Source organism: Nannobrachium achirus, assembly GCF_963921795.1.
Source record: "Nannobrachium achirus genome assembly, chromosome: 13".
In the NCBI taxonomy this organism is placed as follows: Eukaryota; Metazoa; Chordata; class Actinopteri; order Myctophiformes; family Myctophidae; genus Nannobrachium; species Nannobrachium achirus.
This window is the reverse complement of record NC_137833.1, coordinates 38,624,180-38,643,984: the sequence shown is the minus strand read 5'-3', so window position 1 is coordinate 38,643,984 and position 19,805 is coordinate 38,624,180. Positions and strand designations below refer to the sequence as shown.

At 42.5% G+C, this 19,805-nt stretch overlaps 1 protein-coding gene across 2 annotated transcripts in view; it reads right to left on the bottom strand.

Annotated features, from left to right (window-relative positions):
* Positions 1-323: 323 nt before the first annotated feature.
* LOC308296663 (scavenger receptor cysteine-rich domain-containing protein DMBT1-like) overlaps positions 324-19,805 on the bottom strand; it is a 63,846-nt gene continuing 44,364 nt past the window's right edge. The window contains exons 10-24 of one of the 2 annotated variants that reach the window (XM_080739990.1): positions 19,325-19,475; positions 18,815-19,011; positions 14,381-14,638; positions 13,661-13,996; positions 13,302-13,538; positions 12,979-13,200; positions 7,357-7,602; positions 6,657-6,914; positions 5,982-6,317; positions 4,465-4,587; positions 3,378-3,553; positions 1,800-2,033; positions 1,237-1,400; positions 775-1,019; positions 324-599 (exon numbers count right to left, since the gene is read on the bottom strand). In XM_080739990.1, coding sequence (XP_080596116.1) covers positions 553-599; positions 775-1,019; positions 1,237-1,400; positions 1,800-2,033; positions 3,378-3,553; positions 4,465-4,587; positions 5,982-6,317; positions 6,657-6,914; positions 7,357-7,602; positions 12,979-13,200; positions 13,302-13,538; positions 13,661-13,996; positions 14,381-14,638; positions 18,815-19,011; positions 19,325-19,475 — 3,230 coding nt within the window. In that variant the 3' untranslated portion in view covers positions 324-552. The remainder of the gene's footprint in view (positions 600-774; positions 1,020-1,236; positions 1,401-1,799; positions 2,034-3,377; positions 3,554-4,464; positions 4,588-5,981; positions 6,318-6,656; positions 6,915-7,356; positions 7,603-12,978; positions 13,201-13,301; positions 13,539-13,660; positions 13,997-14,380; positions 14,639-18,814; positions 19,012-19,324; positions 19,476-19,805) is intronic. The other variant, XM_080739991.1, reaches the window with a different exon arrangement.

The window sequence follows — 19,805 nt, the reverse complement described above, 5'->3', positions numbered from 1 at the left end:
ACCAGGATGACAAATCATTTTGTGAGATGAATTAATATTAACTAATTTATATAAGTAAAGTGTTTTCTAACGGATCAGCTCCTTGTCTCGTATGGTCTCTTTCCTCTTATTTTTGTCCCTGCATTGTAATATATTTTGGAACTTCAAAGGCGTATAAATCAGGCTTTAGCCCACTGTTGCCCCCATTAATGTACCATATTCAGAGATTCTCAAAAGCAGACATACTGTAGTTTTATTGCAACGTGACAATACAAGAACACGAGTTTCACATTAAAATCTAATATTCCCAAATGGGTTTAAGCAACATCCAAATGATTTGGGTTGAGCAGAGCAGACCTCATACTAACTAAAGGTTACATTACAACTGAGTCATTGCAAAGTTATGTGTCTTCTAGCCATCATTTCACATTGAAACACAGTCTTTTGATGATGCATTTATTTGTTGCTGATAAGAGGTTACAAAGGAGAGCAGTGAATTAAAATGCCACAATGAGCAGAATAGCTAGAGTACTAATGATTAGAAAAGATGAAGCTGGTCATTGATGTTTCAGCTTAAGCCTTGATCTCCACCTTGGATGTCCCTCCATCCTGCTCAGCATCTGTGGATGAAAGAAAACATTAAACATCATCATTAGTAATGTTTATTTTTTGTCTCGTGGCGTGTTAATACAAGAGTCAACAACAAACCCCACCTTATTGTGCGTATTATTAACGTATTACTTTCACCATCGGCTCCATGGGCGCTATTAGAACGAGGTACAAATGGTCTCTGACCTTTCAGCTGGAATGGACCTAGGACCATAGTGTGGCTGTCATGGTCTGACGCCAGGTCTCGGGCCTTGCGGCTGCGGCAACCACGACGACAGCGGGAACTGTTGTCAGAGGCTGGGCAGATGAGGACTTTGCACTGCAAATACACCATTTCATGGGCTCGCAGAAATTTGAAGGATTTGAAGGTGAAACGGGCAAAGCTATGGGAACCAGCTGTGAGATCATGGTAGGAGTTGTCCCTGGCACATCTTAAGGAGAAACAGAGCCAATGTTACAACATGACATTGGAAGTTTGAACGTATATAGAAAATCATCCATATACATCTATGTACTGCATCTCTCCTCTCTTTTACAATAGCAATGTCTCCAGAAGACATGCAGGTCTTTCATTGTAGCATTGACCATCATGTTTGAACCTTCATATACTTTGTGATCAATTGAATTCTCATCATTGCACCATCTTACCCGTTACGGACAAGGTCATAGGATCTGCTTTGGAAGTCATCTGGGGAGGGTGAGGCCACACAGGTGTATGGGAAGATGACCAGGCCAGTGTCATTGCCGCTTAACAAATCCACTTGGACATACACATTCTCATTGAGAGCCACCTTGTATGGAAACTCTGTCACCTTAGAGAACAGAAGTGGAAAACCGAAATATCAAACTTTTTTTCAAGAAAAGTCAACAGGACGGGAACTGCACTGGCTCAGAGCATCAAGCATCCCTCCATCCAGGATATAATTAGCCGTTGTCTCAGTAAAGCCTTTAGATAATCAAGAATACCAATATTGAATCTTGATATTGTGCACTGTAAAACCTTTTTTTTTCTCCACAGATTGTCACAATTTATGAGTTTTTGACCCAACATATAATATATACGATAGATATATTTTGGATTGTGACATCTTTGTCAAATCAAATGTTATTATATTATGTGAAAAAACCATTAGAAAAATGTCTAAATAAGAAAATGCTACAGACTTAGTGACTTCAAATACATTCAGAAAGGAAAGGAACACGTTCCGCACCTGGTCACTAGAATTGAAGCTCCTGTAGAAAGCCATGCTGCCATTGAACCTGCCAGTGCCTGTGATGCTGCCGCTGATGGATTCATGGGCTCTGTACATGGACTGGACCATCATGTCTTGCTCCATCTCACAGGCCACATTCAGCCTGAAGTAAGACTGCCGTGTGACCTCACCATAGCTGGAGGTGTAGGCTTGGACAGCATTGGTGTAAACCATTTTGGCACCATTCTCAACCTGTTGGTGGAGGAAAGAAAATTCAAATTACATCAGTCCAACTACAGTATGTCAACTATCTGGGGAGTGATCATGACGTATGCTGTTAAAGGATTGAGACAGATGAGACAGCCGCCCACATAGTGTTAATGTCAGTGGTGGGAAAAAGTACTCACATTCTTTACTTAAAGGAGGACTTCACCACTTTTCAACCTGTCTTCATATAATAGGTCCTCACTAATGTTCATAATAAAATAGCACAATTTTTATCTACTCAGTCTGGGTCTCATAGGAGAGCTGTCAAATCCTTCCACCGGTGACATCATCGTTTGACAGATTCTTTTAAAACAATATTTTTGAAAAAGAATATTTAGATTTTTATTATCACAAGAACAATGGCTTCCACTTTAACATTGCAACCTTTCAGGAATAGAAAGCCTGCAGTTTCTATTAGCTTGCATTTCCCATTGATGATGTCACCGGTGGAAGGATTTGACCCACCCACAGCTCTCCTATGAGACCCAAACTGAGTAGAAAAATGTTTTGATATTTTATCATGAACATTAGTGAGGACCTATTATATGAAGACAGTTTGAAAAGTGGTGAAGTCCTCCTTTAAGTAAAATTATCAATACGGCAAAATAGAAATACTCTGTTACGTTAAGTAAAAGTCTGGACTCTGGAATTCAAAATGTACGTGAGTAAAAGTATGAATGTATTGGCATAAAAATGTACTCAAAGTACCAAAAGTTAGGCGCATACCACATAAGGCTCAGTGTAGCCTGACAGCGTGTCGCTGTTTAGATTCCCAATCCCAACTACCTGGCTGTCACTCCCCATCTCTCTCTCTCCAATTCCTGTCAATCTAAAGTCCTATCAATAAAGGCATAAAAGCCCCAAAACATATCTTAAAAAAAAGTACCGAAAGTAAAAGTACAAAATGTTTGAAAATAGCAGATCTACAAGCTCACAATGTGTAGCGCTGCGGCGTGTTGTGAGCTTGTAGATCGATTATCAAATAGCCTAGGTATAAAATAGGGCTACAATGGTTAATGTATGTTTTATATACTATAATTTATATCTGCAAAGTAACTAGTAGCTAAAGTTATCAAATAATTGTCGTGGAGTAAATGTACAATATTTGGATCATATGAACAAAAAGTATTTGCGAATTGGAAATACTCAAGTAAAGTACAAATACCTTAAATTGTACTTAAGTATAGTACTTAAGTAAATGCACTTAGTTACTTTACACCACTGGTTAATGTATCCATTTGTAGAGTAGAAATGTAACCAAATGGACCCTTATGGGTCCTCTTGGTTACATTTGTATACTATCAGAGTTAAATTAACAGTGGAACTTACCTTGAGCTCGGTGCCACAGGAGTTTAATGGGAAGTCAAACACCACTTGGTTTCTGGAGACTGTAGGTCTGCAGTTCTGGTCATTCAAATAGAGGTTGTAGCCATCATACCCCACAGAGTTCAGGTAGGACCTCTCAATCACAATGTTCATTTTTCCTGAAGAACAGTCCACACGACCTGACAAGGCAAAGTGTAGGCAAGTTGTTGTTGATGAATGGCTTTTTTTCTACAACAAGGGTTCATATTTAGACTGTAATTAGAGAACAGTAAAATGTTTTTAATTTACTGCTTTCTATCGTTTTAGCGATTTTTAATGATTTTGATTTCAGTGGGTGGGGGCATGCGTACAAGTGGCTACTGTACATATGTATTTCTTTAGACACAATAAGCCCATTCCCAAGATGCAATGCAATCTTCGCCCAGTTGGAAAAATCAGATTCTCTCAGATTCTCAACTTTGAAATCGATTTAATTGAATCGTGGCATTAAAATCGCGATAGTTGAGTGGATCGACAATGCCAGGCGGAGTATGGCTGCTATGACGAAATCGCCGTAGCTCTCAATATCGTTAAGTGAGTAGCCATCAGCGACGGGGTCCCAACCCTTTTATTGAACTCTGAACGGCGAGTAGGTTAATATATCGAGAGCTGATCCATTTCCGGTTGCCGTAGCCGTCTGCCGCAGACGTTGGAGCTTAAAGTCCCAAATGTCTGCTACAGAGGTGCTGCGGATTGATTTCCGGCAGTTGCTGGAAAATGCACTCGCTCTCCCTCAGAGCCACTTACTTTATGCAATAAATGCATATGTTATTTTATGATGAATAGAAAAAGTCAAAGCTGAACAGATATTTCAATAATGGGCAACAAATGGTGAAAATAAAAGTTAAACAATAAAATGCTGAATTTTAGTAATGTGTGTAGTAACATTTTTTGTAACATAACAGATGAAATTGTTTCTCTGGCTGACCTACTTTCAATATTCTACATCACACCACTCAGTCAGGCGTTCATCGTTAATTATTCTCATTCACTATTTGGTGTTTGAGAAAAGAAATGCACAAGATCATGGATTTCGGTAACTTGGGGTTACCTGAGGCACCTGTTGCACCGGGATAAGGAGCTGGAGCATCAGTAGGCCTCCCCAGAAGTTCTTTCCATGTCCATCCACTAGGGCGAGGGGGGCGAGAGGCAATGGGCTCCTCTGTTGAGGTCGCTAAAAAGAAAGAAAGAAAAGATATGCACTGAGACACCAGTAATAACAGGTCAATTTAACCATATTCACACCATTTAGCAAAATGGCTGCCATATGAAAAGGCCTATGTCCTCAGTGGTGCTTTGGTTGCTGAACGCAGTACCGGCTATATATTTATTGGCTGATGTGAAAGCAAAGGGTGTAAATTAAGGCCTGGCAAACAACGTTATACAGTGGAGCTGCAGTATTGATTATTTTTTTAGTGTTCATGTTCTGATTAATTGAATAATAAAGAAGCAGACTTTTAATAATTCTTGCTTAACCTACATGCATGGACCCCATGGATGATCACTATTCTGGGGAGAACGTTTGCCAAGAAATAGACAATCTACAAGCTAGCTGATAACACAAACCCATAAGATAAATATGGGTAAATATTCCTTCTACAACACCGCCACCCAGGTGTGGAATTCCTTGACTACCTCCCTTAAAACATGTAGCTCGCTGGCATCCTTCAAAACTGCCCTGAAAACCCACCTTTCAGGAGGCCAGAGAAGGAGGTAGTTATCACTTCTCTCCCATAGACAGGCGAGAAGTGAGCAGTGTCATGTTAAATTTGCTGATCTACAAGTGCACAATGCGAGTGAGCTACTGAGCTTGTAGATCTGCCATTTTCCTTTTTTTTATTTTTTATTTTTTAGTGTTTTAGTTGAGAAACTGTAGGTCTGCAGTGCGGGTCATTCAAATGACACAGAGTTCAGGTAGGACCTCTCAATCACAATGTTCATGTTTCCTGAAGAACAGTCCACACAATCTGACAAGGCAAAGTGTGTGCATGTTCTTGTTGTTGAATGGATTTTTTGAATTGGTTCCTTTAAAGGACAACTTCGTTGTTGTTGTTTTTTAGCTTGTAAAACAGAAAAGATGAGTTGCTTTCTATCGTTTTAGCAATTTTAATGATGTTGATTTCAGTGGGTGGGGGCATATGTACAAGTGGCTAAATATGTATTTTTAGATACAATAAGTAGTAGAAACTAGAAAATATTGTTCCTTCGAAACAATTGTGGGCTCGCTATTAGCCCAAAAACAATGGTATAATATAGCAGCAACTAAGCGGCAATAAAGTGGCCAAGCCAGGAAAAAGTAGGAAAGGAAAAAAGCAGTGTAAAAAAAGCAGGAAAAGCAAGAAAAGTGGGAAAAGAAATCTAAGAAAAACTATAAGCAGTGTTCTTCCGAGAACAGATCTCCGGCAGGTCAGGTAGTTTTTTTGGGCCTTCTGGTGGCGTTATAATAGGCCAATAGGCATTTCATGTTACCATCATTCAGTAATTATTTTGTATTTCTAAATAATGAATAATTCTAATATTGCTGAGCCGCGTAAAAATTGTGTGATGACAGGTACGTGGAGAACCTACAGAGCACAAAAACAGTCAAAGGTGATGAAGTCTTAGTTGGAGGAGGCTGCGGTCCATCCGGTCCCAAGTCCAGCTGGGCCTCACATCGGTACTGTGCTCCATGGTCAGTTCTACTGGGAATGATTCTGATCGAGTGAATTGCGTCCTTAGGGAGAGCATCAGCTGCATCAAACGCATGTACTGGTACTGGGATGGGGTTATTTTGGCGGTACCACTTCACAGTGAGGTTCTGCAGTGGAGCAACCTGGATGATATTACACTGTAGCTGATACTCTGTGCCTTCATACATTGGCCCAGTTTGATTCACTTGAGAGATTTTCACAGCATCTGGAGTCTCTATAGACAAAAAGGATAATAATAATAATAATTTAACGTTAATCACATGAACCCTAGGTCCCCAATTCTGGGGGTGAACATTCTGCATTAATATCAGATCTACAAGTACAGGCTATTTTCGCTAATACAGCCGCCTAGGGGAATCTGGTCAACGAACTATGGAGTTGAAATGGTTAAATATCACTGATGTACTATACCTACCTACAGTATAGATTAGATAGATGGATGGATGGATGGATGGATGGATGGATAGATGAAAGTATGTACGGTGTACGCGACCTATGGGTAAGTCCCCGTATGGACTGTATAAATGGTGTCATAAGATTTACTGGTACTTACTATACAAAGTGACCGTTAGCTCCTTCTCGTGTTGTGAATCACCAGTATTAATGTAGCAGGAGGGCTTTATTTTCCAGTCTGTCAAGTTGTCCACTGTCCAAGTGACATACGTGACTTTTTCCATCATTTCTGTGCCCCCAACCTCGACCTCCCAACCCATCCCATCGTGGTCAGCAGAAGATGTACTGCAGTTGACTGAAACTGAATCTCCGTATCTTACCACCACTCTGGCAGGCTTCAGCACGAGAGGATGAATGTCTAACAAGAAGTAAAGCACATACACATCCAATCAAAGTAAAGCTTCAGTTAATGCACAAGAAGAATCAGCCAATAACAGATAAAAGTTGATTATGAGACAGCGAAAAAACTGTTTAAGCCTAAGTTTAAAGCTGCATTTCAACTGTACAAATACACTGCTTTCTACGACTGCCTTTGTTGTAAACAAGTCTCCATTTCAACTACAATCTTTAGTTGATATTTATTCTTTGATTTTGCGTGATTATATAAAGCAACTTTGTGTTTGAATTTGAAAATGATATATTATGCCCACAGAAACATGCCTGATAATGCTGGTATTGTTTAATGTATTGTTGAAAATGGTTTATTTAAATTTGTTGTCTGAGCTGTTTTACATGGATTATGTGCTCTCCTGATAAGTCATCAAGAATACATGAAATGTAATAAATGTTGTGATACATACATTCTATGGTGATGTCAATAGACATATCGGTCCGACCCATTGTATTATTGGCTTCCAATATAAATGCTCCTGATTGCATCCTGGTGAGGGACGCTGATGCATCAATCAGTTTCCCCCCATGATACCAGTGGAGGGTGGCAGGTGGGTTTCCATCAGCACGGCAGGACAACTCATTGAGCATGAACTTTTTAACACCAGTTACACCACTGAAATTACTTGGACAGTCATCTTGGATCACAGGCTTATCTACAAACAAACCAAGCACATTGCAATTTAATGTCACCATCATTCAGTCATTATTGTCTCCACCAGCCGAAGGCATGGGGGAGAGTATGTTTGTCTCCACCAGCCGAAGGCTGAGGGAGAGTATGTTTTCCCCTCCGTCCGTCCGTGTGTCCGTCCGTCCGTGCGTCCGTGCGTGCGTGCGTGTGTCCTCGCAGTTTGTGTGCAGCTAATCTCAGTCACCGTTGGCCCGATCGCTGCCAAAGTGAGCACACGCATTCCCTGGATGCCAATCTAGAACCTCTGCCCCACATTTTTCAAATCAGCCTCATGGTGGCGCTATAACAGGCCGATTTGTGTGGCCTGGTGGAGACCTGTGCTCGGAAGAGCACTGCTTCTAGTTTCCCATTCGTCCGTCCGTGTGTCCGTGCGTGCGTGCGTCCGTCCGTGTGTCCTCGCAGTTTGTGTGCACCTAATCTCAGTCGCCGTTGGCCCGGTCGCTGCCAAAGTGAGCACACACATTCCCTGGATGCCAATCTAGAATCTCTGCCCTAAATTTTTCAAATGGGCCTTTTTTAGCGCCACCTAGTGGCCGATGTTCGCAAAACACATTTCGGTGCACTACTCTTACAGATTTTGTCCAAAAGTCCTACAAATCGGTAGGCAGTATCTCGACAGTCATGTGATCGACACGGATCTGTCTGATTTTGCATATTCTATCCTGATTGGCTAAGATTGGCTTCCAAAGTTTGTAGGATTGAGCCGTTTTGAACAAAATGCCTCAAATCCCAAACGCAAAGTGCAATTATCATGAAATCGCGCACATACGTTCCCACTAGGTCAAGGAAGAAATGCCACTTCAAATTTTTGAAATCAGCCTCATGGTGGCGCTATAACAGGCCGATTTGTGGTTTTACTATAACTCCACCGATCAGTTTCAAACTTTGTAAGCGCACTCCCTAGAGGCCAAGGAAAAACCCATTCCCTGCATTTTTCACATCAGCCTTTTATAGCGCCACCAGCAGGCCGACTTATGTAAAACACATTTTTTCCTATTATTCCTTGAGATTTTATCCAAAGATCATGCAAATCGGTACACAGTATCTCTATAGTCATGTGATCAAGTCCGATCCATCTGATATTTCATGTTCCATCCTAATTGGCTAATATTGGCTTCCAAAATTTGCAGGATTGCTCAGTTTTTGAACAAAATGCTTCAAATCATCAACGCAGCTTTCGATTACTGTGAAATTTGTCACACGTTCCCACTATGTCAAGGAACAAATGCTACCCTTTTCACGTTGGCCTGTTATAGCGCCACCAGCAGGTAGACTTTAGCAAAACACATTTTTGGAACACAATGCTCAAATCATGCATGCAGTGTCCGATTGCCATGAAAGGTCTAAGGTGAAGAACATATGCCAGCCTATTTACATTGGCCTATTATACAGTAGCACCACCAGGACGCATGGCCTGGTGGAGACCTGTGCTCGGAAGAGCACTGCTTCTAGTTATTAATGACTTAACCCTTGTTATGCCCATGAAACAAGAGCTGTTAAATCATGTTACTTCCAGCTGAGAAATACAGACAGAACTAGAAGCAGTGCTCTTCCAAGCACAGGTCTCCACCAGGTGGGGTATTTTTGTTGTGGGTGAGCAAAACTGTGCATTGGGTGGTTTGGTCAAATGCAATCCAAGGGGAGTGGACAAGTTCGCTTCAGAGACAACTAGGGAATGCGCTTACAAAGTTTGAAACTGATCGATGGAGTTATAGGTAAAACCACAAATCGGCCTGTTATAGCGCCACCATGAGGCTGCTTTCAAAAATTTTAAGTGGCATTTCTTCTTCGACCTAGTGGGAACGTGTGTGCGCGATTTCATGATAATTGCACTTTGCGTTTGGGATTTGAGGCATTTTGTTCCAAACGGCTCAATCCTACAAACTTTGGAAGCCAATCTTAGCCAATCAGGATGGAATATGAAAAATCGGACAGATCCGTGTCGATCACATGACTGTCGAGATACTGCCTACCGATTTGTAGGATTTTTGGACAAAATCTGTAAGAGTAGTGCACAGAAATGTGTCTTGCAAACATCGGCCACTAGGTGGCGCTAGAAAAAGCCCATTTGAAAAAATTAGGGCAGAGGTTCTAGATTGGCATCCAGGGAATGTGTGTGCTCACTTAGGCAGCGACCGGGCCAACGGTGACTGAGTTTAGCTGCACACAAACTGCGAGGACGCACGGACGGACGCACGGACACACGGACGGACGGAGGGGAAAACATACTCTTCCCCCAAGCCTTCGGCTGGTGGAGACAATTAAGTATTTACTTTCATTTGCAGACATTGAAAATGTCATTCATGCTTATTGTAATTCCCTCGGCTCAGCAAAAAAGTTAAATCCTATCTCCAATTCATGGGTTGCATTTGTAGTCCTACACCAGCCATGTTGAGATCCAACACGGGTGTTCTGATTGGCGTAGAACATTAGTTCTATGCCAATCAGACAAATAGAAACACCTGTGTTGGTCCTCAACATGGCCGTTTAGGACTACAAATGCAACCCATGAATTGGTACAGAATTCAGCTGATAGACTAACTGAGAAATTCGGAGAAACGCGACCATATCACACCCATCTTATTGATTTTAAGATTTTGCTAATGGCTTTTAAAACCCCTCAAGGACAGGCTCCCAGTCTCATTGTCTCCACCAGCCGAAGGCTGAGGGGAGAGTATGTTTTCCCCTCCGTCCGTCCGTGCGTCCGTGCGTCCGTCCGTGCGTCCGTCCGTGTGTCCTCGCAGTTTGTGTGCAGCTAATCTCAGTCGCCGTTGGCCCGGTCGCTGCCAAAGTGAGCACACACATTCCCTGGATGCCAATCTAGAACCTCTGCCCTAAATTTTTCAAATGGGCTTTTTCTAGCGCCACCTAGTGGCCGATGTGTGTCCGTCCGTGTGTCCTCGCAGTTTGTGTGCAGCTAATCTCAGTCGCCGTTGGCCCGGTCGCTGCCAAAGTGAGCACACACATTCCCTGGATGCCAATCTAGAACCTCTGCCCTAAATTTTTCAAATGGGCCTTTTCTAGCGCCACCTAGTGGCCGATGTTTGCAAAACACATTTCTGTGCACTATTCTTACAGATTTTGTCCAAAAATCCTACAAATCGGTAGGCAGTATCTCGACAGTCATGTGATCGACACGGATCTGTCCGATTTTGCATATTCCATCCTGATTGGCTAAGATTGGCTTCCAAAGTTTGTAGGATTGCGTGCGTCCTCGCAGTTTGTGAGCAGCTAATCTCAGTCGCCGTTGGCCCGGTCGCTGCCAAAGTGAGCACACACATTCCCTGGATGCCAATCTAGAACCTCTGCCCTAAATTTTTCAAATGGGCCTTTTCTAGCGCCACCTAGTGGCCGATGTTTGCAAAACACATTTCTGTGCACTATTCTTACAGATTTTGTCCAAAAATCCTACAAATCGGTAGGCAGTATCTCGACAGTCATGTGATCGACACGGATCTGTCCAATTTTGCATATTCCATCCTGATTGGCTAAGATTGGCTTCCAAAGTTTGTAGGATTGCGTGCGTCCTCGCAGTTTGTGAGCAGCTAATCTCAGTCGCCGTTGGCCCGGTCACTGCCAAAGTGAGCACACACATTCCCTGGATGCCAAACTAGAACCTCTGCCCTAAACTTTTTAAATGGGCCTTTTCTAGCGCCACCTAGTGGCCGATGTTTGCAAAACACATTTCTGTGCACTATTCTTACAGATTTTGTCCAAAAATCCTACAAATCGGTAGGCAGTATCTCGACAGTCATGTGATCGACACGGATCTTTCCGATTTGGCATATTCCATCCTGATTGGCTAAGATTGGCTTCCAAAGTTTGTAGGATTGAGCCGTTTTGAACAAAATGCCTCAAATCACAAACGCAAAGTGCAATTATCATGAAATCGCGCACACACGTTCCCACTAGGCCGAGGAAGAAATGCCACGTATTCTTTTTTAAATCAGCCTCATGGTGGCGCTATAACAGGCTGATTTGTGGTTTTACCTATAACTCCACCGATCACTTCACAAGGACGCACGGTCTGGTGGAGACCTGTGCTCGGAAGAGCACTGCTTCTAGTTTTAGATATAATGGCCTGTGCACAGCCTCAGATCCTCATATTGGGCCCTCCTGGTTGTTCCTAAAACTCCCCTCATCACTTGGGCTTTGGAACCATAGAGTATAATATAGTTTGGAATGCCCTGTAGGGCATAGCAGTGGGCGTGGTTTTCTGGTGTCACAAAACAATCGACCATTCATATTTTCCATAGAGCAGGGGTCTTCAACGTTTTCAGGCCAAGGACCCCTTAGAGAGAGATGAAGCTGGGACCCCCCACAACCTTTTCGCATAGTCTATATTGTTTCATCGTTTGACAGCACAATCATCAGTGTATTTTGGATTCATGTCAATTCATGTTTTCAGATATTTAAACTGTTTAACCTCTGTACTTGGTCTGCTCTTTTTCCCCTCTACACCAAAGCTCTTTGCTGAAAATAGCCGATCTACAAGCTTGAGGTTCTTGCGAGGCATTGTGAGCTTGTAGATCTGCTATTTTTGGCTAAAGTTATTAGAATATGGACGTTAGGGTTCAAGTGGTTAATATAAAAAAGGAGAAAAAAAGGTTTTATTCACACAAAGATTTGGAGGACCCCCTGTAGTAACTCTGAGGACCCCCTAGACCCCCTGTTGAAGACCCCTGCCATAGAGATTTACATAAATATTGATATCAATTATTTTAAGCCTAGAATCCAGCCATCCAGGATTCTGGTGAATCATGATTCATGACCATAAAATCTTTGATTCTGAAAATATATTGTATTTTTTGTAGTGTATTTTGTCTATGTTTGGTTTAAGTTATTTTAATCTCTCTGTATTTGTTATTATTACCTCCCTCACGGAAAACGTCAGAGAGAGAAAGATAAGGCTGGCTGGGCACTGTGCCAGGCACTCTGAACTGATGGCAAGCCCATTGACACCGTAGGAACTAACCCAAGGCACAGCTAGGAGGGGAAAGAGGTGCAAAACACTACATGGACATACTGCGACGTGACAGTGGAGCCAGCAACACTGCTGAGCTCCGGATCCTGATGCTAGATAGGATGGAGTAGAGGGCAGCAATTCAGGAGTCACGAGTTGGTGTTGCTAGTCCAAATCCTCACATCGCATAATCGTTATTATTTGGTTTAATTAACGTTATTTTATCCTTTTTGCTGTTTTATTTCTTTGTGGATATCTCCCTGCTCTTGTTTTACCTTGTTCTGTAAACACTTTGTAACTTTGGAAAAGTCTTAAACAAATAAAGTTCATTAACATTGGCATGATAGCAGTGGCAGGACAGTCATCATAATTACTTACATAAGATGTCAACATATAGGGTGTGATTTGTAGTTCCATGTTTGTTGGTTGCTGTGAGGGTGTAGTTTCCACTGTCACGCCTTGTCGAAGGCTTGTGCACCTCCCGCCCATCTTTGAACCAGGTGAGCTGAGGCTCTGGTTTTCCATCAGGTTTACACAGAAGACTGTTCTCATCGTTCTCTTTAACTTCATAGCGACCCTCACAGGCAAATGTAGGTCCATCTGTGAAGAATGCATTGTATTAATCTAAATAAATGATGGCACACCACAACAATGTATGTAGCATTCATAATATGAAATGTGATAAAAGTTGTCATACATACATTCTATGGTGATGTTAATAGACATATTGGTCTGGCCCCTGAAATTCTGGGCTTCCATTATAAATGTCCCTGATTGCATCCTGGTGAGGGGCGTAGATGCATTGATCAGTTTCCCCCCATGATACCAGAGGAGGGTGGCAGGTGGGAATCCATCAGCACGGCAGGGCAACTTACTGAGAGTGAACGAGTGTTCAACATCACTGAAATTACTTGGACAGCCTTGGATCACAGGCTTAGCTACAAACAAACCAAGTAATAACATCTCATGTTACCTTCATTCAATAATTATTTCTAAATAATGAATCATTCTAATATTGCTGTAAAGTGTAAACATTGCATGAGGTAAGTGGAGAACCTACAGAATACAAAAACAGTCAAAGGTGATGAAGTCTTAGTTGGAGGAGGCTGCGGTCCATCCGGTCCCAAGTCCAGCTGGGCCTCACATCGGTACTGTGCTCCATGGTCAGTTCTACTGGGAATGATTCTGATCGAGTGAATTGCGTCCTTAGGGAGAGCATCAGCTGCATCAAACGCATGTACTGGTACTGGGATGGGGTTATTTTGGCGGTACCACTTCACAGTGAGGTTCTGCAGTGGAGCAACCTGGATGATATTACACTGTAGCTGATACTCTGTACCTTCATACATTGGCCCAGTTTGATTCACTTGAGAGATTTTCACAGCATCTGGAGTCTCTATAGACAAAAAGGATAATAATAATAATAATTTAACGTTAATCACATGAACTATAGGTCCCCAATTCTGGGGGTGAACATTCTGCATTAATATCAGATCTACAAGTACAGGCTATTTTCAGCAAAATGATTTGGTGTAGAGGAAAAAAATAAAGATTACAGCCCCCCAGGGGAACTATAGTGTTTAAATGGTTAAATATCACTGATGTACAATACCTAGAGTACCTACAGTATAGAGAGATTGATTGACAGATGGATGGATTGATTGATTGATTGATTGATTGATTGATTGATTGATTGATTGATTGATTGATCTACCGCTTTTTTGTGTGCATCTGAAAGTATACTGTATTAAATGGTGTCATAAGTATTACTGGTACTTACTATACAAAGTGACCGTTAGCTCCTTCTCTTGTTGTGTTTCATCAATATTAATGTAGCAGGAGGGCTTTATTGACCAGTCTGTCAAGTTGTCCACTGTCCAAGTGACATACTTGACATTTTCCATCATTTCTGTGCCCCCAACCTCAGACTCCCAACCCATCCCATCATGGTCAGCAGAAGATGTACTGCAGTTGACTGAAACTGAATCTCCGTATCGTACCACCACTCTGGCAGGCTTCAGCACGAGAGGATGAATGTCTAACAAGAAGCAAAGCACATACACATCCAATCAAAATAAAGCTTCAGTTAATGCACAAGAAGGATCAGCCAATAACAGATAAAAGTTGATTATGAGACAGCTTAAAAATCAGTTTAAGCCTAAGTTTAAAGCTGCATTTCAACTACACTGCTTTATACTACTGCCTTTGTTGTAAACAAGTCTCCATTTCAACTACAATCTTTAGTTGATATTTATTCTTTGATTTTGTGTGATTATATAAAGCAACTGTGGTATCCTATGGAAACCATATCCACCAAATATGGACATGAATTTCATAGTTTATGGTGTATTGTATCTATCCATTTGTCAGATCCATGGAACAGAAGGCTGTTATTGCGACCGTAGGTCGCACTTACTACCAAAACCTCCACCGGCTGTCTGTCCGTCACACGTCACACGTCACACTTTTTCCCTGCTCATATCTCCGCAACCGTTGCCCCGATCCATGCCAAATTTTGCACACACACTCCTTACCTGCCAAACTACAACCTCCAAGGACCCCCGGAGTTCCAGGGACCCCCAGGTCCCTGGGGGACCCCCAGGTGTAAAAAATGACCAAATGTGCAAAAATGACCAAATGACCACCCCAACGGGGCTGCTCACGGGGAATTCCCGGGGACCACCCACTCCTGCTGCTCCAGAACGGATGCAAAAGTGGTGACGCCCCCAGTGGAGGACCCCCTCCACTGCAGCTCACATAAAATGCCGTAACTCGGGCTAGGAGCGTCCGGGACAGCCGGGGCCGGTACCTATTCGTCCGGCAAGGCAACGCGGAGACCCCACCCCTCATTTCTCACATGGCCCTCTTCTAGCGCCACCATGAGGCCCATTCTTGCAAAACACATTTTTGGACACTGCTCCTCCAATTTTTGCCCTAAAATCACGCACATCGGTACACAGTATGTCTACACTCATTTCATCAACTTGGATCTGTCCCATATTGCGCCACCTTCAGGCCGATTTTTTAACACATTTTTTGGCCACTGCTCCTACAATTTTTGCCCTAAAATCACGCAAATCGCTACACAGTATGTCTACACTCATCCCATCAACATGAATCTGTCCCATATAGCGCCACCTTCAGGCCGAATTTTAAAAACACATTTTTGCACACTGCTCCTACAGATTTTGCCCTAAAATCACGAAAATCACTACATAGTATGTCTACACTCATGGGACCAGGAAGATTTTGGAAAAACTAATTTTTGCCCTATTTGTGGAGATAAGCAACCAACGGTCGCTTATCTCCCGATTAGGGAGTCTTACTGGTTTACATAAGTCTGTCTGCCGGTCCCTCAATGCAACAAAGGAGGCTTATTTCCATTCACCCCCCAGGGTTCCTGGGTGGGGGCAAAGTGTCACTTCCCTGTCTTTGTCACCTGTTGTGTGCCAGAATGGCCATGTATATTGCAGATGCTAATCTACTCAGCTCGTCTGGACATGTTGGTCGGCCTCTGAGTTAGCTTTAAAAGAACATAGAATTGTTGTATTGGGTGTCTTCTCGGCCAGACGCCGCAGGGCCGCTGGTGGGCTCTGTGCCATGGCTCCATTGCAATCTCCTACAATAAACCTGAACCATCTCAGAACATCTCTGCTCCGTCTGCGTTCATTCCTGGCAGCAATTGCTTGTCTTTTCTCTTAACTTCTTCTCCGTGGCAACAAAGGAATTATGGTTAAATTCAACTCACAGTAACTCCAGGTATTTCTATTATAGACTCTTTGTCTATTAAGATACTTCACAACTTTGTGTTTGAATTTGAAAATGATATATTATGCCTACAGAAACATGCCCGCAGAGATATGTTTAAGCCCACGATGTACATGGCCATACATGTACTTCGCCGTACATGGTACATGTGTGATCGTGGGCCAGCGGGAAATGACCCGAATACAGAATCCATCGCCAAAGTTATGCTCCTGCTTAGGTTACTATATAGATGCCTGGTCCTATTTCCTAAGCTGCTAGTATGCGGCCTGCGGCCTGCTTTAGTATAGTATCACAGTTATACATGTCATGCCCTTGCTGCTCCTGCGGCTGTTAGTATGCCTATGCTTAGTGTATGCTGCTGCCTTTATGTATCGTGCTGCTGCCTTCTATGTCATGCTGCTGTTTATATGTTTGCTGTTGCTGCCTTCACTCTGCCATTCTGTCAATAAAGTATTATTTAACCTAAAGAACGCTCCCCTGAAATTTAGCGTAGGAACCAGTGACGTAGCCAGTTCGGGAGAGTGGTCTAGAGGTTGCACGCGCGCTCACACGGTCGGGACCTGCGTGTCCCACCCCCTACCCACAAGATATAGGTAGACCTGCCTGTAGTAGAGCCCGACCGATACATCGGTCAATTTGATATATCGGCCGTTTTGGAGCAATCGGAGGGGTATCGGACATCGGTGAATTATTCCACCGATATCCGATATTAATTGTCTGTAACGTGTCTGCGGAGACAGCATGAAACCCTGAGTTATATAGGCCTATTTGTGGGCAATACCAGAATTATCCAGCAGAGTGCAGTATAATAGTCCAAGACGCAAGCCAACACTATAGTGGAGTTGCTGCCTCTCGTGTGTCATTCACTCACCACATGTGCTGTATAACTCTGATTTTTTCATTTTGGGGTGAAGGAAGGTGTGTAGACCTATGTGAAAATCCACAGAGAAATATAGATGTCTGACTAGGCCTACTATATAACCAATTGGAATGAAATCTGCTCAAACTGTCTGATATACGGATACAGAACCATATATACTAAGGCTATATAATGTCTGGTGGACATTTGTTTTTGTTTTGTAAAAAAAACATATATATATTCTTTTACAAAACATTGGTATCGGTGCTCTAGCACTCTCCAACATCGGATATCGGTATGGGACGAAAAAAATGGTATCGGTCGGGCTCTAGCCTGTAGGTAGTCATTGTTACTGCAAGCTGCTGCCCCGCCACCACCCCAGCTCCACCGTAGGTTCTGTGTCAGACCCCGCGGGGGGTCTCGGGTCATTGCCCGCAGAGATATGTTTAAGCCCACGATGTACATGGCCATACATGTACTTCGCCGTACATGGTACACGTGTGATCGTGGGCCAGCGGGAAATGACCCGAATACAGAATCCATCGCCAAAGTTATGCTGCTATTCTCTTGAGCCTAATATCATTAACGTTACTCTTTTATTCACTTCTAGGAGAATGTGGGCAGGCCTATGTTAAGAAGAAAGCCAAAACAAAAAAAATATTATACGCTCCATCGTCATACGACGGTGACGCTCGGACGCTACACAGTGCGGTGCGGTACGGTGCGCGAGTATTTAGCGTACGGCGCGGCGATGCGCGGCTATCTAGGAAGCAAGAGAAGACCACAGTTTTGATCACATTCACATTTGAGTCAATTATGAAGCGATTTCGAAAATTAAAATGTCTCCATGTTGCTTGGGAAGTCCACAAGCTTGTGTACAAAATGTCTGTATTATGTCCCTGTAAATATTTAAATATTCGCTAATTTAAAATAGCCGATGTACAGTAGTCTACTACAAGGATGTATTGAAGACAACAATATGATGAGATGTTTGTTTTCAGCTGTCCGCAGCTTACAGTTGCAAGCCTGCAGGGCTTGCTGTGAGGCTTCCCTCACAGGAGGGGGACCCCCATTCATGTCAATGGCATGTTTGCATTTAAACCACCTCTACAGCAGGTTTAAAATTAATCCCTTTCAGATGTTTAAATCAAAGTTTAAAGTAATGGTGCAACAGGATTAGCAGTAATCCAGGTTTACAGTGAAAATTCAAACCAAGATTAAAAGGATGGTTTAACACTAAACCTGATTAATGAAAACTAGATTTAAGGTTTGGTGCAAGCTGATTAAAAGATAAACCTTGTTTTAAACCAGTTTAAGGCTTAAACCGTGTTGGTTTAAGCCGCCCTTAAACACTATATTCATAGTTAACCAGAGTCTCCCAGGGCTCTATAGGCCAACTTGATTATTTTTCCCTCTCCATCAAATCTCTTTGCACCAGAATATGGACAAAAGGGTTCACGTGGTTAACGTTTAATACCGATCGATGTCTGTTCTGAACAGTCACATGTTGAAGTTTAGCTCCCACAAAGTGTCAAAACAAAAGAACTCTCATCTTTAGGTAATTATCTAATAATCCCAGTGACTTACCCACAACACGATAGCTAGCCTGGAATCCTCTTAAGGTGGCTGAGCTGTCACTTACGAAGCGGACGGTCAAATGGGAGCCAGTGGTGTAAAAGGTGGTGGCCTGACTGCCACACAGCCTGCCCAGGAGCCTGCTAGAGGTGCTGGAGCCGTCGTAGACATAGATGGAATCATACCTGCAGTTATAATCACCCTCCACACTAAGAGCAGAGAACAACAAGGGAAGTTTAATATTGCAAATGAATCACTTAAACCCTACAGTATATCAACTGGTGTGTATACTTGGTCCGCTAGGGTTTAAATGGTTAAAACCAGAACCACTAATATCAATAATAACAGACCTTTGACTCTTTCATAATATCAGAGGACTATCTTTCATTCCAAACCGAAAGAAACACTTCTCATTATTATTAGTGATCGCAACTATCATTATTTATTATATTTTACCAAGTTGTTGATAGGACACCCTGCTGTGATCAGTATGGAACAATCAGATTTACGACACAAACTTACTTTAAATATGGGAAGGTCAGCTCTACGATTTGGCTGCTGCTGCCTGGTCTGATGTACCATGTGCATTCTGCGTAGTTAGGGTAGTTGTTTGGATAGTTGGGGCTGAAGAAGTTTCCCCTGCTAGAGTAAAGATAACCACCACATGGGGCACCTGAACACAAAAAACACAAACAGATTGATCAAAGCCAAATCGTCAGCCCTTATGCTTAATTTATACTTAAATTAATAAATAAACTACAAGCTCATGACAGATTGGCTATTTTCAGCACACACTGAAAATGAGTAAATGACTGCGTGGACGTACTATAGTGTGTTCCTGTGAACAATATTGTCTGACTGTGATGGGTTCATTCATCTACTTATAGCAACTTACGTTATGCAACCATACATTATTACATCATGTCAAGGGTCAACTAAAACATCAAACGTCAAATGAGAAGAAAACAAATAAAAAAAAAAAAATCCCTAAAAATGGAAGTCT